The sequence below is a fragment of the Polyodon spathula genome, chromosome 35 (genome assembly GCF_017654505.1).
Source record: "Polyodon spathula isolate WHYD16114869_AA chromosome 35, ASM1765450v1, whole genome shotgun sequence".
NCBI classification, from domain to species: domain Eukaryota; kingdom Metazoa; phylum Chordata; class Actinopteri; order Acipenseriformes; family Polyodontidae; genus Polyodon; species Polyodon spathula.
This window is the reverse complement of record NC_054568.1, coordinates 2,893,436-2,920,236: the sequence shown is the minus strand read 5'-3', so window position 1 is coordinate 2,920,236 and position 26,801 is coordinate 2,893,436. Positions and strand designations below refer to the sequence as shown.

The 26,801-nt window shown below is 40.4% G+C and overlaps 2 protein-coding genes across 2 annotated transcripts; one reads left to right on the top strand and one right to left on the bottom strand.

The window, feature by feature from the left end:
- Positions 1-1,383: 1,383 nt before the first annotated feature.
- LOC121303918 (reticulon-3-like) lies at positions 1,384-16,930 on the bottom strand. Its single transcript, XM_041234781.1, has 10 exons — positions 16,721-16,930; positions 15,629-15,682; positions 14,191-14,700; positions 11,702-11,884; positions 6,175-6,385; positions 5,374-5,512; positions 4,585-4,654; positions 4,391-4,437; positions 3,964-4,022; positions 1,384-3,022 (listed from the first exon to the last, which is right to left on the bottom strand). The coding sequence occupies exons 1-10, from the start codon at positions 16,776-16,778 to the stop codon at positions 2,980-2,982; spliced, it is 1,374 nt and encodes a 457-aa protein (XP_041090715.1). The 5' UTR covers positions 16,779-16,930; the 3' UTR covers positions 1,384-2,979.
- Positions 16,931-19,909: 2,979 nt separating this feature from the next.
- On the top strand, positions 19,910-24,876 carry LOC121303757 (protein phosphatase 1B-like). The gene is made up of 5 exons (XM_041234532.1): positions 19,910-20,881; positions 22,543-22,660; positions 23,548-23,659; positions 23,868-23,934; positions 24,017-24,876. The coding sequence occupies exons 1-5, from the start codon at positions 19,910-19,912 to the stop codon at positions 24,044-24,046; spliced, it is 1,299 nt and encodes a 432-aa protein (XP_041090466.1). The 3' UTR covers positions 24,047-24,876.
- Positions 24,877-26,801: the final 1,925 nt, after the last annotated feature.

Genomic DNA, 26,801 nt, shown 5'->3' with positions numbered 1-26,801 from the left:
TTCCATTCATCTGGATAACCACTTCCCTCTGAAAAAAAGCTTGATATCGACATTCTTCTTGTTGTCTCTGTCTGTAGCCTATAATTTGAATTTCTAGCTGGTTTAGAAAACACTTTTACAGCAAAATAAGTTGTAGCTTCCCCGAGCTTGTTTATGTTAAGTTTGTGTTTAGCAATGTGTTTACTAACAGTAATAAAAAATGAAATAAAAACTCCAAAATTTATTATATACTGTTGCTGTCTAAATACTTTGATGTGCCATTGTATATTTAATCAATAACTAGGCATTCTTTGAGCGTGTGAGGAGAGAGACAATGTTATTGATGACCCGGGTCTGTTAAACATTACTCCCACGACAAAAATGAAAAATAAAATCCAACCTCCCTTGACAGAGTTATAGCAAAGGTTTAGAATCTTTTATCCTTGTATTACATAAAGGCTTTGTCCTCTAGCTGTACAAATAGCCACAGCAGACAGAGACAGATAACAACAGACATACAAACACATTGGAGGCGGTATGGAGTCACCTCTCAAAGACTCAATCATCAACAGCAAAATAGAAAATGTAAAGTCAGTTTCTCAGCCTGGAAAAAAGCAGCCTCATTTACATTAAGTGGAGGGAGACTTTGCTAGGGTTTGTTTGCCTGAACCGTGCCCCTATTGTCTTGTGAAAATCGATTCTCTTTAGCACACACTGTAAGATCCTTATTGAGTATTTGATTCTGATTATCAACACTAGATAAAGGCACACAATGAAAAAGGGCTCTTCTTTGATATGCCTACCTATCACAGCACTGTTGTTGATCTGAAGGCTATATTAGTAGCACCACTATTGATTTGAACATCCTTTGATTTTTAAAAGCCTATGTTTGAACTTCGCACCATCTGAAATGTGAAACAAGCATAGAGTGTGATTTTTGTTTGTACAATGCTAATGAACTGTAGAGCATTTGCCTAAAGGCAAGTGTGCATTAGTTTGTGCCCTAAAGGTGCTCTGTAAAATGTCAGCTGTACCTGAGAAGTAACTATTTGTAACTAGTTACATTTTCTCAAAGTAATAAATTACTGCAGCTAGTTAATTTTAATTTCAAATAAGTTACAACTGTAATAGATTCATTTTCAAAAGTAACTTCCCCAAAAACGTTACAGTTATGTATTACAGTTTAAAAAAAAAAAAAGAACAAGTTTGGGATAAAGCAAGTAGACAAATAGTTCAGTTATTGCCTTCGTCAGCCTATGTGACACTTAGAATTACTAAAATACATTTTTCAATGTCTCCTGCGTACACAGCACTCATTTATCACTCAACACTAACACAGCCCTACAAAACCCCCCCCCCCAAAAAACAAAACCAAAAAAAAAACCCCAAACATCACAGACAGTGTTCTTTTGGCTACTTTTATTGCAAGTTGTTGAAGAGTAATCCTTTACTTGCTAACAATACAAAAAGAACGGCATTTGGATCTGAATCCTCTATTAAGACTTTCAGCAGCGTTACAAGCCGAAGCTGAAACAATCCAATATTTTACACTGGCGAGGAGGCACATGAAACAGCTTCCGTAGAGAGTCGTTATCCATTGGGGCCACTTCAATGGCAACAGCATAAAAGACTATACAAAGGGTTGAACCTGCTATTGGTAAAACACCATAGTGGGCTCATACTTTGAAATACCAATGAAATGAATGGTATGGCCACACAATACACACTTCTGCTAATCCAGTGGGCAACACAGGATCCAAATCCATAGCGTTGCCATTGCTGTGAACCTTGGGGCATTGGTTTTACGCGGGAAATACACTTAGGTTCAATCTATTTGATTCGGATGGGAATTACTGTAAGTAAAGACAGACGGTAGGTTTTTTTTTTTTTTTTTTTTTTTAAACACAGAGAGAGTCTAGAATTGGTTTTGCTGCTGAATCTTTGACCATATTTATCCTTATCATCACCAATTTCTCTGGAATGAGAGAGAAGAAGTATGCAGTGGTATACAATGAGGGGTAAGAAGCAAGATTCCACCAGGGTTTTCAAACCTAATAAATAAATAAATAAATAAATAAACGCATTCATAAATTCGGTTCGTTTAGTGGGGTGATTGTATGGAAGAAGAATGAGTAGTCACTGGGTGGAGATTGGAGAGGGGTATTTTGTATAGAGGAGGGGTTTATACCAGGGGGCGGGGTTTATACCTGGAGGCAGGGTTTATATTTCAAGAGACATTGGGTGGTATTTGAAGTTGTTTTCTTTAAATGTAAGTTAGATTATTTATACAACTGTTTTTCAAAATCAGGAGTTTTTCAGGATTATCAAACAATATTTTATTAATGAAAACACGGGCAAGGCTGTATTTATTCATGCTTATCACAGATTAGACCTGTTACACTGCATTTCGGAACCCGGCAGCCAGTTTAGTTTGCATAGATCTGCACGATTTCTTTAAAATGTCTTCAACCATTCAACCAGCTGCATCAAAGATGGGAAATATTTCTGCTAAAGAGCGCTCTGCCTAGTACAAGAAAAGGACAGTTCACATGTTTGTTTTTTTTCTGCTTGAATACATACTATGTTTAATCATGAAATACCTATTTTTAGACCTTAGGTCTATTAAATAATACCATTTTGTAGCATTATATTAAATGTCATGACGATGCACCGAACAATATGTTTGAAAACTTGTATGCATGTGTAGGTTTTCAAAGTGATTAGGGAATATTATTCAGATGTGTTCTGTGCAGTTTTATTGATTTGACTAATATTTTGCTGTTTTTCATTTTTGTTTAGAATGTCTTGGGAACATTATTAAGCAAGATCACCCAATGTCTTTTTAAAGGATTCAAGTTTTGTATGAGTCTTTGCTGTTTGTCATTCCTCTCTCCCTGAAGCCCAACGGGTAAGACAGACATCAGAAATAGATTTCTATACGTTATATAAAATTGACAATGAGGACTTTGCGTGTTCTGGAGTTTTCCGGGGGACCCTGACTCACTCTTCCTTGGGTTTGGCACTTGGAATTTTTGCCTGGATCCTGGAAAATAAGGATATTCAAACAGATTAGTGAAAATTTAAACAATAATAATTTAAAAAAAAAAAAAAAAAAAAAAAAAAAAAAAAACATGGATCTAATTCCAGGAAATCCTAACTACATTTCCAATATGATCGATGGTTTATTTGAATTATCCAATGGATCTCTCTATTGGGCCCATGGCAAGGGCAAGGCTGTTTTGACCAGGAAGGGTGACACTCAGACACAGAAGCTAGAGTTCAAAACGCTATTGCGCTCTTAAACAAATACATAAAGCAAAACGGACAAAACACTAACACAGACACAATTATAATAGTAACACAGCATTTCATGTTAGATTTTCAGTTTTTCAATTGGTCAAGTATATGGAAAACTACAAAGCAGTTTGTTAATTAATATGTCAGCGTAACATTATTCAGCAGGTTTCAGTCAACTTTATGAAGCAAAATTAGTTAATTCTATAGGGGGGTGCAAAACTGCTGGCCTTATCTGTAATTACTGTTTAGCGACTAACTTTATTTTCAATGGGGATATTTTTTTAACCATGGCTCTATAAGAGTCCCTGATAATCGGTATGGCTATTTTAGCCAAAAAGGCTGGATAGCTCGGATATTAACAGTGGCTCCACTATGTATTAATACAGATGCAGTGGTTTACATATTAATATTACTATATTTCAGTGAAGGAGTTCAGGTTTAGTAGTATTAATAAAGTCCAGATGCCTTGCACCATTCACTAGAGTTCAGCGCTGGATAAAATAAGCATATATGTAACAAAGAGTTTTTTTTTTTTTCTGTTCTCCTCATTTAAAGTAAATCGCTTTGAGAATCCAGCCTTATATCTTAATCAAACCCTGATGCGCATTTACAGTTTATATCAATGCAAAGTATCTATTCCTACGTCTCTATTCTCCTGAACGCCACCAGAGGGCGCTGTGTACTCACTTTGCTCGGATGTCACTGATATGTGCTCTGACCTGCTCAACATACTGGTCAATCTGTGCCTGTAACCAAAAAAAAACAAAGCTATCAGATCTGATTTGATAGATGGATGATAGTAGGGGCTGGGTTGATATGCACTTCTGTATTATAGGTTATAAAAATGGCTAATGTTTTAAAGGAATAGTCTGATAGTAGACTATACTATGAGCCATTACAGATAACAGACCCACATAAGAACATAAGAAATGGGTTTATGGACTCAGTTAAATTATCTATTGTTCTAGGATATAGATACAGTACACTTATATCCTGCTGGATTATTCAGATCCTTTAAGAGCTGACTTTACATCTTGAGATCGGCTTTTAGAAAAAAAGACTACATTCCTCTTCTCGCGTTCATAACCCTTGTGGGTTGATTAGAGGACTTTACCTGGTGTTGTCTGTAAAGCAGCGGCAGACAGAAAGCAGAGATCACAGCTGGAATACAAGAGAGACACGTCCCAACAGGACCCTTGAGTATTAAAAGCGGTCATACGCTTTTCAATTTGAGATACAGGTAATTCAAATCAATTGTGAATCTCGGCTGTCTCCAGTCATTGTGGTGGTGAGAATAGAGGATCTTACCTATAATGAGGAGAGTAAGGGCATTGAACACCGCTCCAATGTAGGTCAGCATATACATCAGCACTGCAAACTGAGAACACACACACACAGGGTTAACTCACAGTATACTCCACCTTGGACAACTGGGAGAGAGGGAGAGGGGGAGGAAGGGAGAGAGAGAGAGAATGACAAATATCTGCAGATGATCTAATCTAATATATTTTTAGCTGCTTATTAAAACAGCTGCATCACAAAAACTGGAGGGTACGTGGCGGATGATATGCAAAGGAAAGAGCTCTGACACATTGTTTGGCCAGCAGAAGCTTGTCAGGGTTTAAAGAGGCTGGATGCCTACAGTTCTTCATTACTCACAGTCTCTACTGCGTGGATTCTGAACTGCTTTGTATACAATCACAGACAAGTGTTGGCACCATATATTTAATATATGATCATTCAAGATTCGCTGATTGGCAGACTCCAAGACTACAATGACCCAAAGCATACAGCTAAGTCAACTCTGGAATTCTTGAAGAAAACAAAGTTTTGGAATGTCGCAATTTGCAGATCTCAATCCGATAGAAATGCTTTGGACTGATCTGAAAAAATCTGCAGCCAATCTGTCTGATCTGAAGGAAATATGCAAGACAGAATGGGCCCATATTTCACCAACAAGATGTAACATGAGAGGCGGGGGAGAGTGAGCAGAGAGAAGGAGGAGGAAGGAGTGCAGAAGAGAGATTGATAGAGGGAGCGAGGGAAGGGTGTGCAGAGGGGAGGATAAGACCGACAGAGAGAGATGGATTCTCCTACCTTCAAGGAGTCAATAAAGTCCTGAACAAGTGTGAGTCTCCTCAGCTCAATGGCGGCAGTGGTGCCCATTGAAATGACCCTGTCGACATAGTGCTGAGTCTGTTCCTCAGCAAGGCTGATATCCATATCCAGGTATTTCCTACACACACACACACGCACGCTTTAAACACTTCAGAACAAACAGACGCATTTCACATTACGATACAATTTCAATTGTCTTTGATACTAAATAGTACTACAGTCGTCAAATACTACTTAATGTAATGTTTATTATTATTAGCACCATATTGAAATGTCCCAGACACAATGCAATAGGATCCAGTAACATCACTTATTAAAGAAAGATATGAATATAAGCTGAAGGTTTACTGTACATGTAAGTAGGTTGATTTACAGTTTTTAAGTGAAGGCCCTATTCACAAAGCTTTAACCTGTGAGTTATTTACAGAACATTTTTCCAAAGTCTGTTTTAATGAATAATATTTACAAAGCTGTATTTAAACTGCTTTACTGTTTATGTAACCAAAATAGTCCAGCATCGTTTTAGAAATATCAAACTCGATTTTACACATGCAAATAAAGTGCATTGTTTTTAATAGTGCTGTACATGTATAGCACAGGACGATACATTGAAAATTACTTTTGAAATTGCATTCAAAGAAGCACTGAACTGCAAGGAATAGCACAGTGTGGTAAAGCTCACCAAAGCAAAGTGAAAGCAATGTAAAGACTTTGTATAGACAGCGTAACTGCTGTGCGTTTTGCTGTGGGAAGCTGCTCTGAGCTGGGGAAGGGACTCACTGGAAGGGGCTGGTTCCGTCAGACTTGTTCAAGACCTGCAAGATCTTGGTGTAGAGCCGCATACCCAGAGTGACACACATGAGGAGGAAGGCCAAGTTGGAGATGACACTGATGATGCTGAGCTGAGACAGGGAGATGAGCACCACCACCAGGCCGGTGAACACAGCTCCTGTCTGCTTGGAGTCCTTCCAGTAGATGAGGTCCGAGACCACTGGGAGAGAAAAAGAACAGGAGAGGGACAAGGAGGTTCAAGGAGAGAAAACCACCAACACAAGAAAAGTTAGGAATGAGAAAGAGAGTCGGTTAAGGCTAGTCCCATCTTACCCCTACTAGGAGCATTTAATAGGGCAGAATCCGTTTTTTTTTTTTAACTTGAGGGTTCTGATGTTCCTACTTCACCTCATGGAATATGCTATGCATTTCTACCCCTCTGTAAAAAAAAAAAAAAAAAAGCAATTCCTACTTTCTGTCCTAGCTTCAATTTATGCCCCATCGTCCTTTTCTCTGTGCTATATTTGGTTTACAATCTGATTGGCTGCAGTTAGTCAGTGCACCCAATCATAAGTAGAGTCCAGGTGTATAGGTGAGGCAGCATCTGTTACCTGTGCCTACCTACAGCCAATCAAATTTGTTCTGTAACATCACAAGCAGGTAAAACGGTGGCAGTGGAAATCATTTTAAAATCAAGTTTACCTGCTTTTAAATTGGTTTCAGCTAATAAATTACTTCCATTCACTATGCAGATCTGAAATGGGCATTTTTTAAAGAAACAGGATATCATGAAGATCTCTGTTCATTTTAAAACAGGACATCTGGTACTACACTAGGTAAAAGACAGTTGTCGGTTTGCTTGCAGCATAATAGATTTGTGAATTAGTTTTCCCCTAGTTTAAGTCAATTTCAATAGGTTTATCCGTGCCTTTTATTGTTCTTGTGGACTATTTGGTGGTCGCAGCATTTCTGTCTCAGTGGCAGTGCGCTGTGTTTCTTCATTTATAGAAAGGGAAACGTTGTTGCAATTTGATTGCAGTTTTCTAATGCGACAGAGTAAGTGCTATGAAACTCAGAAAAGAACAGAAATGCAGCACTCTGACTGGCTGCAACACTTTACAGCATGTTGATGCAGAGTCGTTACTGGAATGAATGGAGATGCGGGTGTGGTTCAGTTTTGCATACCGTTTGAAAGACTTCTGGGGGCGTGCCTGTTTTTCAAAACAGACTTCTTTCAATTCTACACATTTGAAAACTGTACAGTGAGTAGGGCCATTTATTTTGTTAGCTACAAATCACTTTGTAATCATATATAATATAATATATTAATAATATATATAAGATATATATATATATAATATAGAGTATAGATATATATACAACACACACATATAAAACTCAAACCACGTCAGTCTGAAGCGGTTGAATGCTTCACAGGAATGAAGCGTTATTTCTTTGTTTGAAACTCAGGATGTCAAAGTCTGCGGGCCTGCAAGATTTCAAACTTAAAATATCTGCAGTGTCTTTCCACACTAGGCCCAGCCAGGAGCCCCTTGAGTGGACACTTGAACCATTTTACCCTTTGAATCAAAAAATAAAATAAAATAAAAACTTGTGCTATGCAGGAGGAAAGGCTCCCAGGGAAATATCAAATGCTACTGTAGGGCACCCGGTTTGTCCAAAAGGATTCTGGGTAAGACGATGAGGAATGCATTAAGTTTAGCCAGAACTTTAGCGAGAGAGAGGGAGCGGAAGCAAGTTTGGAGAGGGTACCCAGACAGACGACCTGTTCCTTCCCCCCTATCCAGCTGCACTAACATCTCACTCCCACTCTCTCTCCTCAGCTCCAGTCTCACATTACAGCGCTTCCTACCACAGAACTCATTACTAGCCAAGGCTTGACATACCCAGCAGAAACACATGACCTTTCATAAGGTTCTCAATGCCTTCTTGAGTTATGGATCACCAGGCCAAATCGTTCAGAACTTATTATCCCCGTATGGGGAGGACCAGCCCAGCTGACAGGAATGCAGCGAGATATGTTGCACACACTTTAGCTCTTGCTTTAAATCCGCCTTCACCTGGTTTTGAGATGTTTTGAGCTTGTCTGGAGAATTCGAAGTGCCCGGACTGAACATCCTTCTTCAGTCAATTCAAATCATGTGACAACGTGACCTTTCAACTCTGCCGTCCCCACCTACTCAGGGTCCCGTTGTCGAGATAAATGCGATGAGGAAGGCTGTTGTTCAGTCCTCATAGGGTTTTCCGCACAGGGCATCCCTTCCAAATCCCTACAGTATACTTTTTGAATGCAATGCACGTTTAATTATTGGTACGTTCTTATGATGGGTGGTAAAAGAAATATTAGCACAGCCCCTCCTTTTTTGCCATCAAAATGATCCCCACTAGTTTGTTGTAGCCCTTGTCAAAATAAAAAAAAAAGGACAGAACCGTGAGGTTTGTATTTCAGGAATAACAGCGTGGCAATCATAGTGTGTTTAGTGAGACCCCTATTTTCATTGTAAACGTAGTCAAAGGCGACATTTAAACTACCACTAAATTGCCATTAGAAGTCAAGGAAATCGAACACGATTCCTCGCGCAAAAACAATTTGACAAAAACAACTACAACACCAGGACATTATTGACAACACCTACACAGTAGATAGAGAAGCAACAGCAGTAAATAATCCTTTAAAAAATATATCTAGTGTAGTGTGAGCATTGTGCAGTGTAGTAATTCATAGAGAAACCATGAAAAGGCATTCTGAAGAGCAGGGTGGACAAGGATATTTACCACAGTGCATAATCACAAGGGAGATTAACACAATTCTAGACTAGCAGAGACAGATAAAGACAGACAGACCTGAAAAGACTGTATCGGTTATAACTGAGTAAATACAATAGCAAGAAAAAACAATGGCAAAAGTGTATAATAATATTCATTTTATTTCTAATCATATTCTATGATTGTTAATAGCATAATTAATAACACCCAGTTTCATCTAGGAAACGCTAGACAAGACACCCCTTCAATATCCTAACAGCATTCTCTTAGATAGGATAGGAATCCTGTGTACCAAATTAATCATATATGATTTCAGAATGGGGAATTCTGTAGGAACCATAGGGCTCATAGTTTTTACTATATGAGCCCAACATTAAAATAATAATTAACCCTATATAGAAGGATATTATAGGTATCTTAAAGGGTATTTTTGTATTCAGGCACCTGTATTTCAAAAGTGGATTCTGGGTACATTTGTTATTCTTAAAAATAAATATAAATTTGTTTCCCGAATTAGGGTCACAAAACAACAGCAACAACATAAAGACTCACCTTTGCTTGCCATTTTGGCTGGTCAGTCCCTTCTGCTCCCTCACAGCCTAACGTTCAAAACCTTGTGTGCTTTTTTTGGCCACCCAGCCTGGTCAGCAGAAAAAAAAGCCAGCGGGCCTAATTATAACTGACCAATCACTGGAAGGGCCACACCTGCTGTTGACCTTTTCCTGGAGTGGGTGGGTTTTTGGTTGTCCTTTATAAGGCTGTTAAACCCACTCACAAGCTGTAAGCTCTTGCACGTCATAGGATAGAATACAAGACTTGCTATCAACGCCTCCCCTTGTCAGTATTATAAATAGGAATGCATATCAGGCTACAGCAATGCAGTGATTTATTTTCCTCACAAGGGGGAGCAAGTGGTTCAACAGATGAGAGAAACAAAACAAAAACAAAACAAAACAAAAAAATGCATTTAGAATGACAGAACAAAAAATAGTTTGAAGAAAATAAAAATATGAAACAGTCCGTGTTTTACTTTACTCGGATAGCTTGATATATAAATATCTAGGTATTTTGGATAAGACAAATGTCAACTCTTTTGTGATCTACAAATGAGCTGTTCAGAAAGAGTGGGTGTGTGGTCAAGATTGGTTGTATCAGGAGCAGTGTGCAATATTTGTTCAAAATCCATTGTGTTGCCATTACTGGTAATGCTGTTGTCTACAAATGGTTCTGAGGGATGTTATAATGGTCTCCCAATATAAAAAAGTAAAGCTGTGTTAATGCATTACTAAAATTCAATTACAATGGGACATTTGTGAATTAAACATTTACCAGAACCCTACTTTGGGAAAGATCTATAAAATTCAGTTTCTTTAGCAATGCATTTGTTATTAGAGCTGTCGGTATGGCCTTTGTTATTAGAGCTGTCAGTATGGCCTGAGCCTTCTCTAGATTCTTCCCTCAGTGCCTTCAGCAAGGTTTGAGCTCAGCTGCCTTGTTAAATTTCTAGTAAAGTGCTGACGCTGGGAGAGCTGCAGACGGGCTGTATCTGCTGCTCTTAATTACCTCCCATTCCCCAGGCCCAGGGGAGCCATCGTCATGGAGACCAGGAAGAGCACTGCACTCAGGCTGCAGCCCTGTAGATCAATACTAGGCCTCAGGTCCCAAGAGGGTCTCGGATAGTGCTTCCTGGAAATAATGTGTAGTAATTCGAGTGAGTGAGTGAGTGTGTCTGTGCACGTGTGTGTGTGTCTGCGTGTGTTTCTAGAGAGGGTTTACAGTGGATGCATAATAAACTGGCTTCACCACAGCTGGGAAAATAAAGTCTGGCAAGCCAAACAGTCTACTGCAAAACGGATGAGGAACATGTCAGAATTTCAAAGGTAGATTGACCCCGGAGGTTAATGCAGACAGAATGTTAAGGATTCTGACCTTAGCAGCAGATCCAGTGGCCTATATCCACTGTGTTCAGCAAGAGGAACAGAAAGCTTGAGTTGACAGGGAAGAGAAACGAACTCCTGAAGACTCCATTTCCTCTTTCAAAGAAATCTGGGTTTGTTATCACCTCCTGGCTATTTCAAAAAAATAATTTCCATCTTTCATTTTGAATTCACGTCTTGTCTGTCTGCGTATCCTCCCAAAACCCTGGCAACGCCCACGCAAACCCTAAAGCATGCCCTGTGTGTAGCTTGTTAAACACCTAGGAGTTATGTCTGTTGTCTGTGTAGAAATGAATATCGACGCAAATGAATGCAGGGAGACAAAAAGCCAAGATATAACCCCTTACACTGGTGGAGACACTAGCCAAAACTTGTATCTTCTTGACCAATAGTTTGAGTGTTTTTGGATGAAAGACTTAATTACCATATACTGTAACAAGCTATACTCGAGCAAACACTTTGTATACTTTTAATGTTAAAAAGATGAATCTCAATTATGTCTACACAACTGCTTTTAACTTTACCATGCTTACATATATTATTCCAAAGTTTATGGTTTGCTCTGTAGCATTCCAAGAAAGACTTTGCTCCTCAGCCTCAACTGAGCATGTTTGAGATTAACTTTCAACATCACAATCCTCTTTCCATCTAATTGTGTGAAATATATAATGTCTGAATAGAGTTCTCTTTACATCTTACAACACCTTGTGGGGTCTATACCTCGTTGTGTGATCAAGACAAATGGGAGCCCAACCAGGTCTGAATCAGGTGGCCAGACAGTGCGTATGTGTTACAGGGTTGTGAGATCTCACCTGATAGGAGCATTCCTCCTTCGGGGCTCTCTGATTGGGTTAACGTTGTGTGCCACTGCTCACTGATTTGCTCTTCCTGAGTGTCCAGACCAATGGAGTGCGAGGTGATGTCCTGATGCCCCGCCCCTGGCAGCGTGGTGGTATCGGAGGTCACACAGGGGTCAGCGCCGGACTGCAGCGACTCTGCAAACAGACGGAGGAGACGTTGTTAACCCAATGAATCCCTGATTCCAAACCAACACAAAATCACCTTTTTTATTCGAAAAAGAAATTGAAATAAAAAAAGCAAAATAAACTGCTTTAAAATAAAGACATAAATAACGGCAGCATGTTCCCAAGTCAAACGTGAACCTGCATCCAATTCAATGGAAGCCCAGGGCACTCATTTGTAGACTAACAACAATAACCAAACAGATGCCTAAATCTTAAATGTGCGAGTCCATTCCCTTTGTGATGCTTATTCGATGTAAACTGGAGTTACTGGTGTTCCCAGAGCCTTTTACAGTGGGCAAATCGATAACCTACAAATTTTGTAATACTGAAAGAATCTTGTCAAATGAAATGACAAACATTTAGACAACCGTAGAAGTCTTTCTAAATGTTTAAATAGTGTTTTATAGATTATGCTAATAAGATTTAAAACCTTGTTAAATCGCTCCTTTGAATATATTGTGTTAAGTAACATTAAAATGAGGCCTGAAGCAAAAGATTGCCAACCTGCTGAGCGTCTTCAGAGCCAGCATCCAATCTGATAAAAAGCTCTTGGGGTTTGCCTTTCTTTTAATGATTGAACTCACAGATATCGATTACTTCCTGAAGACAATGAAACTATGATACCTCCATTAGACAAAGTCATCAGCTATCTGGTAACATAAGAGAATACATAAATGAGCCTGATCTCTAATATTGATCAAATTCAGAATACTAGCTGTTATTTTAAATCCATTTAGGACCATATTTTAATCATCCCTTGTCTCCTAGATACTGAATTTCAGAAAAAAAAGCAAAGTGTTGAAAGCCTGGTTTGTTTACATTTATGAAACGTAGTTTAGCTGTAATGGAAAAAAAGCATCCTTCCCCTTTAAGCCTTCTTGCCACTGTGCTCTGTAATCCAGATAAGAATGTTATTTTCTTTTATCCTTTTTTTTTTATATAAGTCCTTTCATTGCACTCACAAAGCACTTTGCAGAGGTAGGCTGTGAACTGTGCATTATATGCAGAGTCACTTACAATAGAACATTGATTTAACATCTCATCCACAGGACAGAGCACAAGGAGGTGAATTGATTTGTTCAGGGTCACACAGTGAGTCAGTCGGTGGCAAAGGGTATTGTTACTACTTTCAGCATTTGGAGGTTATAAACACTTCCAGCTCTGCTGTTGCTGCAAAAGCAAAACTGAAATGTAAAAAGATGTAAAGGGGTGATACAGAACGCAAAAACAATTATACATATAATAGTTCCGCAAGGTGAAATGTGATTTTGAAAGGAACTGCAAAACAGACCTGCGTCAGGTGAGGGTTATTATCAGGAGTGAAGTTTGGCCTCCCACCAGACGGAGGTGCTATTGCTATTGAGGTTACTTTCCCTTCCCTTACCAACATGGAGCTGACACCTTGGTAAGGGTAGCAGCACAGGCGCTCCTGGTTCCACCTCATCAATATGGAGATTAACTGATTATTCAATCAAACGAGTGGTTGGCTAACGCTCGATTTATGGAGCATATAGGGGGCTGTGTGAGGTATGGGTGTTAGTTGTGTTTGGAGAATGAGAGGGAACAAGAAGACGAGAGAAAGGAGGGCTAACTTTCCTATGAACACTTGTTGGTTTGTCACTGTGACCAAGGGGGCCCATTTGGACATGGTGGACTGAACTGAGTGAGGAGCTTGCCACAGCTGGACCAAAAGTCGTAAACATTGTACATATCGCAAATAAATCAATATATTTTGTGGAACTCGTGACAACCCCCTGTTCTTTTAGGATCCCACTACAGTATAATAGGTTCCTGTAGCGAGACCCTCCTTTTAGTGGAGCCTCCTGCTAGCCAACTTTTATTTCTTTGCTTTGTTTTATGGGTTTTATTTTTTTTTTTTTTTTGTGTTCGTCTCCAGTACACAGTTTTTGTTTTTGTATTGGTTATGATACATGTGTCTACCATTGTTGGCATTCTACCTGGGCGATGCCACAGCAACCCCTCACTAGTGCATCCTGGTGTTGGCATTTTGCAACTGCAGCAGAGACCGCCTGTTTGTAAATATTATAAAGAAACAAGAGTGGATCACGTTTCAAACAGAGTCCTTGTGCTTCTCCACTTTATTTGTGATAACCCACCTCTCTTATAGCGGGCATACAGCTAGTAATCACTCTGCAACAAGTTTTACCCAGGGATGAGATGAGAAAGAGGGATAAGATGTTACGGTATTGCTTCCAATCAAGACTCCATAATGTCTGCGGAGTGTTTCGACTTTTCTAGATTCGGTGGACTCTTACCTGGGATTACTGAACTTCCGGGAGGGACATCCTCCGTCTCGGAAATCTGTCCATCCGGAATTCTGTCCATCAGTTCTCCCAAGGGCTCTGAAACCCCTAAATGGAGATGGTATTGCAAACTCCGCTCGGGAGCGCCCTGAAGGTCCTCGGATAAACCCTGTTCCCAAGTCTTGGAATCTTCCGCCAAGGAAAAAGCGGGATCCCACTGCGCAAAGGAGTCCTCCCCCAGCGGAGAGCTCCTGGTTGTGTCGAGGAGGAGGGTTTCGGCTGTGTCAGTCCTGCTCAGTCCAACCGGACGACTCCGCCTCCGTCGCGCCCCCACAGAGTCCCGTCGTGATTGACCGGCCTCAGGTTCTGAGAAGGTGATGTAGGAGAAGGTGAGCTCACTGGAGTTCTGGTAAGGGGTGCCCCAGACCAGTGAGCTGCCCCCCCCGCCCCCCTCCTCCTCTTCATCCTCTGACCAGTCCTGAGCCGTCTGCAGCTCGGGGAAATCCTCCTCCTTATCTCCGCCTGGAAAACAAGGAGAGGATTTAACAGCTTGCTCAATTCAGTGGGCAGTGCTGTGGTATTGAGCAGGCTATTGAGTCATGTGACTCCACTGTAGTGTTATATTAGACTGCGCTTGTAGATCTCTTGATCGGCCCCTCCTACTCTGCACTGCACTGGGCTGACCTCATCCTCAGCTGATGCACCATCCTTGCACTATTCCACTACTAATAAGTCTTTGTAGATTTGCTGTAAACCTTATTACTGTCCCCCTCTGTAATGGTCAACGAAGGTTAAACCAGTTTTGTGAGCATTCTTGAGAACACTTTGCTGAGCACAGCTGCAAAGCATGTTGTTATCAACAGAGATGCTTTTCTCCTCAAGACAAAGATTGATCAGCTGGGCTACATTTGACCTTATGTACAGCTATAGACAAAAGTTTCACATCCGTCTATTGAAGTAACTAATGGTGCTTCATAAAGTCAAATGAAACCTGCCAAATTACATACCGCTTTGTAGTTTCTACATCACGAAAAACTGACAACAAATAAAAAAAAATGTGACATTTCGAAATTGAACATGAAATATTGTACTACTACTATGGCTTCCAGTAGATTTTTTTTTTTTTAGTATGTCTCAATTCTAAAATTCTTTAGTTCATTAGTTTAGAATGTAGTTGTACACAGAGCTAACAAAACAATTCCTGTAAATCTTTATATTTTATATGCATTACTATCACTTGGTAGATCTCACATTTTCCTCTAGGAAAGATTCACATTCTGTAATTTTTTTTTCCTTCGCATTTGCAAGCAATAAAACTGGAGACCATCTTTACCATGTTGCACGTCCCACTTACTTCCTCCGACACACAGGCTGCTTCTGGCGAGTCTTTGTAGTTAAAACAATTATCTACAACCACAACATGCTCTCTTGCTGATTAGGTCTCATTTACCTTCAGCGCTGGAAGGGGTGGAGTCAGGCGTGGTGGATATAGAACCAGATTCCTCTGTAACCAATCAGAGCGGGACAATTTTAATGATGGCATGGCTAGTAATTATGAAAAATAAAGCTGAGAGAACACAGAGCTACTGTGGCTTGGAACTTGGTTTCAGGAAACTAGGTTTCAGGCCACTACATGGCATATCAGGGGAGACTTGGGGTTTGATACAGCAAGGAACTGTTCCTGAAAAAGTGGCCTAACCTATTTTTTCAACCACACCTTTAAATTCTCTTAAACCCCTAAGTTGAGTTGTATTGTAACATTGACAGTATGTGTTACCCTTTGCACTGGAGTATGTGACAGACTGGAGAAAACTGCTTTGAGTAGTTTACTGATATCACCTACCTCTCTCCACGCACACACGCACGCACACGCACGCACACTGTATCGAGTCAGTCAGGTTCTGAGACCAGACCTTGAGAGATGATTAGGGTATTCCTTCTAAAGTACAGCTACAGGCCTATATATTCTATAGGAAATCCACAAGCAACCTTTGTCAATGTGAAGACAAAGACAGAAGAAAATGCATAATATACTATATGTAGCACGTATGTACAGTATGTATTGATGTATATAGAGACAGACTTATTGTTAAACGGTTTATCTAATTGAATAGCAAAATGTATTTTTTAGTGCTATTTGTATACTTGCATCCACACAATATGTACATACTTACAATCATAGAAACCTATACATATTTTGTTAGATACATACCGGTACTAAATGTATACATAGGTATACATATGTAAATAAAAACCTATTTTGTTATACACATAAACACACACCTACATTGTGTACATGCTTACAAACATAGAACACTATACATCATCTGTTACAGATATACAGTTACTACATTTAAATATATGCACATATATTCTTAGCTACTACATATATACAGTACAGGTATACACACATACATACACACACTGGATGGATACAAATATAGGTGGCTCCATTCATCCTCCCATATTTTTCTTCACACGTACAAAGACAGAATGGCTATTCACACAGACCAAAATGTGTAACAATAAGATCAATACGTACTGCAGTGGACGAACCCTAAAACCTGGCCCATGCTCCATTCAGCACCATCTGGGCCCATTCAGACTGGAGTCCCTTGCCAGCTCTGAGTGCTGCTGCTACCGGCTCTCCTCCCACCCTCCTTTCTCTCTCTCTCTCTCTCTCTCTCTCTCTGTATCCCTCCTGCTCTCTCTTGTCTCGCTCTCTCTATTCCGCTGTCTGTTTTAATCAGCAGGCTGTAGGCACTTTGTTGTAGAGTGGGGATGGTTGGTGTAGAGAGAGATGGGGAGGGGAGTATAAATAAGGGCACATGGGAAAGGGGGAGGGGTACGGCAGCCTAGGTTGGACAGATGTTTGTTCCCTTTATTTATATATGTATCTTTATATCTGTATTCCATTTAAATATTTAATTTACATTCTATTAACATTTTAGGTGCATTCCATATCTATGTAAAAATATATAGGTACAACAGCAGCGTACAAAAATGTTTTTTTTTTTTTTGGCATGTACGCAAGAGTTTTAAATTTAAATGATTTTGAATAAAACGCCCTTCTTCAGCTGTGTAGAAAAATAATGATAATATTCAATGTTGTGTTGTTCTTGGAAGTTTTATAGCCTGAATCCTAGAAAAAGGAGAACGTTTTGAGGTGCCATTCTACTTGAGAGATGTCTTGCTCAATACAATCCCCACCCCTAGTCTTGCAAAATCATGTGTGCCCCTTCCTCAAGTAAATGTTATACAATCATTAACATTTGGAATCTATAAAAGAAAAGGAAAACAACAACTCTGGTTAAGAACACATCAATGAACGGAGTGGACATATCATAATTACAGACTTCAGTTTTTTTTTTACATCACCCAAGCAGTGACCAGTGACACACAAGTTTTATTTTGCGTGTTGCACATTGACTGTTGCAGTTCTGCAGATTTTAATGCTGATGTGTGGGTCTGACCTGTGAAATGCAGGTTATGTGGCTGGTGTGGTAACATGCCATTTTTATATTAAAAGTAGTACCATGCCAACGGACTGAAAAATAAAGTGCTCGTGGACAAATTAGGACTGTTTAATTAGGCCTAGCAGCGCTACCGGCAAAGCTTTTAAAAAGAGAAAACAGAAAAATAATCTTCAGGCACTGACAGGGAGGCAGTGTCACAACAAACGAAAACAGCAATGTTCTTCTTCTTTAAACAGTGTTTAAATGTCCTCATGTTTAACCTACTTCCAAATACAAACACTTAGCTTTTTATCCCTGTTGACATCACCCTTAGAAATGGAAAAGATACAAACATTAGTGAGAATTATCAGTCAAGGGAAACGCAACTTGGCAATTCTCTCTATCGAGTATGATATATCTATATATCCCCTTCAGTCACTGCATGCATAACTGTGCCATGTTAAGTTTCCTATCTATGCATCTATTTTATAATGCATAATTATATATATAGTATCCGTGGCAAAGAGGCTTGCAGTGTGCAGGTGCAGGAGTGATGTGGTGATCGATGAAAGGCGGACAAGAAGAATCCAAAGAGCAAGGAAGTTTATTTATAATCCCAGTCAAGTGACTGCAAATAATAATCCCAGGCAATATACAGCAATGTGTACTGCACTGTTCTAAATAAAGGGTTTGCAGTCCCAAATAATAAACACAGTTAATTGCACACACAATATACAAAAACGGTCACCAGTCCTGCACAATGCTCGTGGTGCAAATGCAATTTACATCGTGATACAGGTGAAGTGATGTCCGGGCTTAGTGTCACTTACCTTCAGATCCAATTATATTTTTCAGTTTCTCAAATGAATTTTATTATTGCACAGTATGCCCTATTTTTTGCTGATACTTCATAGTAAGTTAAAACCTGAATTCCTCCTTTTTTTTTTTTAACCCTTTCGTGCATTAAATATTTTTTAAAAAATAGCTGGAAAACAGTCGTTTTTGGACGCATAATAAATACATTTTTGCATTGAAATTGTGTTTCAATTTCTGCCATTGCTTTATATGGGTCTATCAGGTAGTAACGTCTTCCGTATGTCCCCATATAGAGATATAAAGACTTTTTTTATCCTTCCCCATACAAGGTCGCTGTGTGTGAAATGGTTCAAGTTTCAAATTATTCTTGTCTCTGTCTAAAAACATGTTTTAACGTCTCCTCTTCCAAACATGATCCACAAAAGCAACCTGTACATCTCCACTCTGAGCCCACAAAGGTTCAGTCCACAATGCCCTGCTCTGATTCATGTGATTAATGTTTGATTGATGTTATTATTCACATTTGCTTATGATATCCCACCCCGTTTGCCATTTCTTAATCATTTTCTCCCTGATTATATTTACAATTTTTGTATCCCCTAATGAGATTGCACAGTTTACTGCCTCATTGGTTAGTGCTTTTGTGAGCTTACTGGTCCACTCTTTCATTCCCTACTAGAACTACATGGGCTACAGAACCAATGCTAACCACCCAACCCGGGTTAAAAACCCAGCTGACCCTGATACTGCGAGGCTTTCAGCTCCACGTATACACAGATGGCCATCCAAAAACTTTCAATCAATCTGGCCACCTGCCTTACGTGTTCTTGCAAGGATGATCTTTTAATCCCATCCCTGCCAAATGTATTTCTAAAGCCCCCTGGGAAGCATCTTAAAGGACGATATGGAAATCAAGTTGTTATGGTAAACTAAAGCATGACCTCACAAACAAACAAACACGTCCATTAAAAATAACCAAAGAAGGTGGGTGAGAATAGCTGCAGTCTGCAGGGTTTACTCTCTTAATCTTCGGGTATTAACAAGGCCACAGATTAACAAAAGCAAAACAGGGTGGAGGGATGGAGGGAGAGCTAGAGAACGAGGGCTAAAGATAGACAGGGCCAGAAAGAGAGTAGCCAATCATAGCAAAGCAGGTGTGATCCAGGGCGGCAGACAAAAAGAGAAACTCTCAAAGAACTGAGCTAAAAAGAGAAAAACGGAGAGCCAGAACCACCCTGACAGTGACGAAGAAGAAAGGGAAAGAAGGCGATGATACCTTTGGCTACTTTTGCTTTATAATTGTAAAGCACAACCAATTGGGCGACTGATAGAGGCGATAGTAGGAATAGAGAATTTAGAGGAGGAAATAAATAGTGTGTAAGCAAAAAAGAGAGGTAAATTTATACAGATTGGAAGAAGATATCAGAATAAATTTGGAAGGAAAACTGGAAGCCGGACTGATGAAGTGCAGGGGGCCAGACAGCTCACAGTGGGAGAGCAAGATGCCCCAGATGACCTCCTTTGTGAGGCTGCTGGCCCGGGAGACAGAGAAGATGGTGTCCTTCTTCTTCAAGGGAGGACCCGAGGAGGAGGAGGAGGAGGAAGGGCTGGACCGCGACTACTTGGACCGGCCCGTGCTGGACAAGGAGACTGGAGAGGGGGGCGCATGGGGGGGGCTGCGCTACGCTCTGGCCAGCATGCAAGGCTGGCGGGCTCAGATGGAGGATGCCCACTCGTGCGTGGCTGAGCTGCCAGGAGAGCTGTCCGACTGGTGCTTCTTCGCCATTTATGATGGGCATGCTGGATCCAAAGTGGCCCAGTACTGCTCCCACCACTTACTGGAGCACATCTTAAAAACCGGAAGAGTGAAGCAAGGGGGGGACCCGGAAACTGTGAAGGACAGTATCCGGGATGGCTTTCTGACCATCGACAGCTATATGCATCGCTTGACGAGGTACCAGGGCTGGGACAACAGTGGTTCGACTGCCGTGGCCATCATACTTTCCCCTGAGCATGTTTATTTCATCAACTGCGGTGATTCCAGGGCGGTTCTTTGCCGCGACGGAGAGGTGTGTTTCTACACCAAAGATCACAAGCCGTTTAACCCTCAGGAGAGAGAGAGGATTCAGAATGCAGGCGGGACGGTGACCCTGCAAAGGGTGAACGGCTCGCTGGCTGTGTCCCGGGCGCTGGGCGATTTTGATTTCAAGGAGGTGGAGCTGAGGCTCCCCACCGAGCAGCTGGTTTCTCCCGAGCCGGAGGTGTATGAAATGGCACGCTCCCCTGGGGATGAGTTTTTGGTGCTGGCCTGCGATGGAGTCTGGGACATCATCAGTAATGAAGGTCTGTGTGCCTTCACGAGGAACCGGCTCCAGGTTTGCAGTGATCTGAAGGAAGTGTGCGCGCAGATCATTGACACATGTCTGTACAAGGTTGGTGCATTTCTTAACCAGTCGTATGAGCTATGTCTACAGCTATTACCAAAAATTTTCATCAGCTATTGAATTATATACTGCTTTGTAGTTTTCCATATACTTAAAGAAAAACTGACAAAAATTGAAAAATGTGACTTTTGAAATCCAACTTGAAATACTGTACTACTATTATGGCTTCCGGTAGACTTTTGCGATACCATTTTGTAGTTTTGTTATTTACATGATTTTAAAGAAAATATCTAAACTCTGTTCATATTTAAATTAGCTCTCGGTACTCTAGACCAGGGCTTCTCAAACTCAGTCCCGGGGACCCCCAGTGGCTGCTGGTTTTCATTCCAACCAAGCTCTCCATTACTTAAGTAGCCCCTTAATTGAACTGATAATTTGCTTAATTAGACCTTTTTACTTGTTGTCAGCATAGTTGCAGCTCAGGTTACTTATAAACTGCTACAGCTAACTTCTTGAATTTTAGAACTGTGCTTACTGATATTCCAGAAACTTGTTTTAAATACAAACAAGAGACTGTATAAAATTATATGTTCCTACCCTAACCCTTTTCTGATACAATTGTATACTTACATACAGCATGAAAAAGCATTTACACATTAATTACATTGTAACTGTCTATTAAAATCAACTTTCTTTTTAAATGGAATTGAGAAGCAGTTAATGGAATGCAGCTGCAGTGTGCTCTTGTTGTCAACATGAAATCTCAATTTACTATGTAACGTTTTAATCGGAAATAATCCTTTCCTCCAGGAAAACTATCAATCACATTCAATTAGGTAAATTAGCTGCTAATTAAGCTCTTGAGCCTCAAGAAATGCGTCAACCTGCATATAAACCTTCGCTATATCTGTACAGCAATGGTGGACAACCTTAGCTAACCTTTGGATTAGCCACTGGCACGCTTAGCAAATAATGATTATATAACTTTGGAAATATGAATTTGCTATGGTAAACAATCTATGAGATACTTTGAGAGTTTGACAGATCAACATAGTAATAATAATAACGTTAAAAATGAAGAAAAAAAACAAAACACCCTGAGAATGTTTAAAAGCACTTGAAATATATAACTTAGTTGTTTGGTTTTAGTTTAGTAAAATTAAAAGGTTTTACCCCTTTCAAAAAACAGGAGTTAAATAAGGACTGGAGCAAAGGCTTTGGCCCATAATACCTTAATAAAGATTTTCATGTTGTGGGTCTTCTATAGAAAGAATGCAAAGACAGCATTCTTAACATAATAATAAAGCACACCCAGCAGTATATAATAAGTTTGTAATTTGATGGATGTATTCCTGTGACATTATAACCTACAAGAGCTATCACATTAGTGTGTAAGTGCTGTCGAGTTACTATACATATTGACACCAAAAAAAAAAAAAACAGAAAATACTAATTTCATACTATATCAAAAACGAAAGCCCCAAAAAAAAAGGACATACATAAAGCTTGAAAATATCTAAAAATAAGCATAAAAAAAAAACATTTAATAAAACCTCCAAAACAGAAGCCCTATATATAAAACAAGAACAGTAGCAATGGTTCATAGGGAAACGACAGTAATGTTTTTAATAATGTTCCCTTGCAAATGAATACTGGATGATAAGGTTCTTCTTCATTCTAACTCTTTGTACCCCCTCTCACACCCCCAGGGTAGTCACGACAACATGAGCATCATCCTGATCTGCTTCCCTGGCGCCCCCCAGGTGTCACAAGAGGCACTGCAGCGTGAGGCTGAGCTGGAGGAAGTGCTGGAAAGCAGAGTGGCAGGTAATAAAGAAACTCTGCTCGCGGTTTTCTGTTTTAAATGTGCACTTGCTAACATGTGCACTTTTGTGGAGTCATTGTGGGTTAAAGTTAAGTTTTTATTTTTATTGTAATAGACTCATCGCTGTCAGCAACCACACAGTGTGGGAACCAGTCAGAAAGGCCAACATAATGCTTGGGTATGTAGCCAAAAGTGTAGAGTACAAATCCAAGGAGGTTATGATGAGGCTGTATAATACACTGGTGAGACCGCATCAAGGACATTGTGGCCCTGGAGAGAGTCCAAAGAAGAGCAAGTAGACTAATCCCAGGGATGAAAGGATTGGACTGCAAAGATAGGCTGAAAGAACTGAATCTAATTACCCTGAAACAAAAAAAAAAACTGGGTGGGGAGGGCATGATTGAAGTCTTTAACAAGCTGACATACAGTAGTTAACAATCCTTTAAGTGCAGCACAGAAACCAGGACCAGAGGACATGGAAATTAAGTAAAGATAGACATAGGACAGAGGGAAGGAGTCACTTCTTCACACAGAAAGTGGTGAGGAGATGGAATGGGCTCTCTAGTCATGTTGTTGAAGGAGACTCTTCTTCACACAGAGTGTGGTGAGGGGATGGAATGGGCTGTCTAGTCATGTTGTTGAAGGAGACACACATAGAAAGTGGTGAGGGGATGGAATGGGCTGCCTTCTCATGCTGAAACAGAATTACTTTAAGACCCAGCTTAGGTGTGTCAAATGAAAAATCATTAAACCTGTCACTTGTGCAACCAAGTTCACAAGCTTTGCCTCATGCTGTGATAACTTTCCATTTACTTTTGATCAAACTGCAAGTTAGAACAGGAGGGAAACCCCTTCTTACAGGTAGCATTGTGCTGTGTGTTTGTCACAGAAATCTTCGAGGAGTGGCAGGAGGAAGGCGTGCCTGACCTGATCTATGTGATGAAATACCTGCAATCGGAGATAATCCCAGGACTGCCACCAGGGGGCGGGCTAGCCAGCAAGTGAGTGATAGGGGGGAGTGAGGGGACTGGTGCTGAAATACCTGGGGCTTCCACTGGGGGGAGTTCAGAAAGGAAGCAGGGAGGGAGAGATGGAAAGGGGGATAGGGAAAGAGGGGGGACAAGTGCAAACAAAAGAGGAAGAAAAAACAGGAAAGAGGAGACAAAAAAATGTACAGAACGACTTATGTTCTCCTCTGTTCCTTTGCAGGAGGGACACTGTTATTTCTGCGTATCACAAGCTGAGAGCAGAGAAGGGAGTACTCGGAGAGACCACGGTAAGCTGATTTTTAACATCTTCTCAAAAAAAGAAATAAATGTAATTTAAAAAAATACATTAATAAAATGTTTTATTTTCAGAATATAAACATTTCAGACGGTTCCAGCTAACAGCCTGTTTCTGTCTCATGGAAACAGAATGGCAGCATATAATGTCTCCATGGAAACACCTCCCTCAACTTCCAGCCCAGTCTGAAAAGCCAGCCAATCATAAGCTAGCACAGACTACAAGATGCCAAATCCAAAATGGCTACTGCAGTGCTATCTTCAACCAGCTTGATATTAAAATTCAATGTTTCTTCCCCCTTAAATGTGTATGATGTATGTAATCTTTGAGTGGTTCTTATGGCAATTATTAAAATACTGTGCTTTGATTTTTTTTTTTTTTAGATATGTCTACTGTCTGTTAAGTAAATGTAATCCAAGATCAGAGCTAATCATTAGATTAGAGTTTTTGTCATCAAAAACATCCAAACCATGACCAGTCCAGGACAATGTTGTGTGTCCATCCTGTTTCATCACACATTGCTGCAACCTTTATTTAAGCAATACAGGGGAATAGTGAGGTTTTTGGTCTCACTGGAAAACACTATAACAGGGCTGGCCAACCCTGGTTCTGGAGAGCCACAGGGTCTTCTGGTTTTTGTTTCACCCGAGATCTCAATTACTTAATTGAACCAATTATATTGTTAATTGGTCAACACTAACTTTTTGTCCAGGACTTTAGTTGCTGAGGATTTAGAGAGACCCAGAAAACCTGCGAGACTGTGGCTCTCCAGGACCAGGGTTGTCCACCCCTGCACTATAAAATGGGCTTCACTTGTTTACCTGTGAATGCTTGTTTTAGGTTGCTGTCAAGCTGTCATGTTGCAAAGCGTTACCTAAGATATCAGACAATTAGAGGCATCTGAAATTCACCATCTTCTTCTCTGTTTGCTACTATGTATTAATTCTTGCCTTGAAAATATATTATTGCACAATAAAGATTTCTTCTTGATGTTCCAGAGTCTTCTCAGTGTTGTAATTGGAGTTTTCCCACAATCTCATTCTCTTTAAAATATAGTTTGTTGCTGTGTTAATCAAGTTAATCCTGCTAACAGATTTGGAGGAGATCCCTTTTGAAATAAAATCGTGGACCGAATAATCAACTGATTTGATTACATTCATCACCATTGACTAAATCAAGACGTTCTAGCCCACTATGTTGTATAAACTGTTAGAGTTCTAGCCTCTCTTACCTGGCCACACTACCCTCCTCCTCCTCCCAGTCCCTCAGCTCTAATCACTTGGCCACACTACCCTCCTCCTCCCAGGCCTGAGATTGTGCACTTAATAGTAAACTGTGAGTTCAAACAATTAATGAGAGGCAGACTGGGATTGAAAAACAATAATTATCTTCAGGGTTTGAAATTCCTGATCTGGGTGAAGTTTCGTATGAGGTACAGAGGCTGACTGCAGAAGGCTGCAAGATAAACCACAAGACAGTTTGTAGAAAGGTATTTACAGTGGCTAAAAAAATATGAGGACCAAGTCACCCAAGTGACCCCCCCCCCCCCCCCCCAATGACATTAAAACATGCAGACCTGCGACAGGCATTGTACAACCAGCAAAATAAAAATTAGTGACGTAAAAAACTGACGTTTGTCATTATCAACAGCTGTTGTTTTCTTTTTCTTTAAATTTACTCTAAATGCTATTTTAACAATTTAGGACAGATTAATAGATTAGATGTACTGTCAATTGTTATTTATTTTTTTGTATAAATTTGGAATGTCCAATTATTCAACCTAGTACGCTGTTGCAACCCCTGCACTAACTCGGGAGAGACAAAGACGAGCACTCGTGTCCTTCGAAACGTGTGCTGTCAGCCACCCACTTTGTTTCGCACCTTAAGCCCGCCGTGAAGCCATTACAGAACTACAGAGTAGGAGGACCACTGGGCTCTGAATTGCAGGCCTGCAGGCGCCCGGTCAGCCACAGGGGTCGTTGGTGCGTGGTGAAACAAGGATTCCCCAGCCGACCTAAACCATCCCCGCCCGGGCAGTACTTGACCAGTTGTGCACCGCCCTCTGGGAACTCCCAGCCATGGTCGGCAGTGGACTCAAACTGCCGTGCTCCAAGATATAGGGCGCATCCTACACTCCAGGTGGAGTTCCTTTACTGGATGAGCTACTCGGGAGCCCCGAACGTATTGTCATTTGACACAGTTATTGAATTTCAGAAGCACTGTTGCTTGTCTGTCCCCTAAAACAACCTTGAAAGTGGGTCTAATCTCTGGACATTTAATTATCTAAATGCAACAGGGATTTAGTAGAGCCTTACAATGATCAAGCTAAACTTAATGAGCATTAGGCTTGAGGAGACAGAATCCTGTAAAGGATTGCAGGGCTGATGCTAAATGATGTGCAGGGCTATACCTCCTAATCAGCCTGCCTCTTATAGCCTAACCTGGACTGTAAATCCTTATCACTTGATACCCGCTTGAGCCCTGCTTTGTGCTTAGCAAATCTTATAGTGGAAAATAATGTAGCACGTATGCTGTCATCGCCCTGATATGGGACATGAATTAAATAGACCCCTTGCCTTCTAGTTCATCAGTTCTGACATGTTGAACACATTGCCTTATTTTCAGTCCCTAAGCTTTCACCACTAGGCTCTAAGTCTCAGCTCTAAACACTACACCATTCTGCTTCCAACCTTCATAGTCACTTAAATCTATTTTCTACTGTATAATTATGCCGGCCAAGAGGATCCTGGCTGCTTTTCCACTGCAGAGCCCGAGTCATGCAACTGATGTCAGGCGCAACTAAGCTGTCACATTGCATGCAAATGCATTTCAGGCCCTGTATTTGCGTTGGGACAGTTA

Excerpts from the sequence above, each read along its gene's own strand:
- LOC121303757 (XM_041234532.1), top strand. The coding sequence starts at position 19,910 with ATGAAGTGCAGGGGGCCAGACAGCTCACAGTGGGAGAGCAAGATGCCC. Across the intron at positions 23,660-23,867 it reads GGGGGCGGGCTAGCCAGCAA|GAGGGACACTGTTATTTCTG; the intron begins GTGAGTGATAGG and ends GTTCCTTTGCAG. Across the intron at positions 23,935-24,016 it reads GAGTACTCGGAGAGACCACG|AATATAAACATTTCAGACGG; the intron begins GTAAGCTGATTT and ends TTTTATTTTCAG.
- LOC121303918 (XM_041234781.1), bottom strand. The coding sequence starts at position 16,778 with ATGGGCCCAGATGGTGCTGAATGGAGCATGGGCCAGGTTTTAGGGTTC. Across the intron at positions 6,386-11,701 it reads AGGAGGAATGCTCCTATCAG|TGGTCTCGGACCTCATCTAC; the intron begins GTGAGATCTCAC and ends TTTCTCTCCCAG. Across the intron at positions 3,023-3,963 it reads ATCAGTGACATCCGAGCAAA|GATCCAGGCAAAAATTCCAA; the intron begins GTGAGTACACAG and ends CTTATTTTCCAG.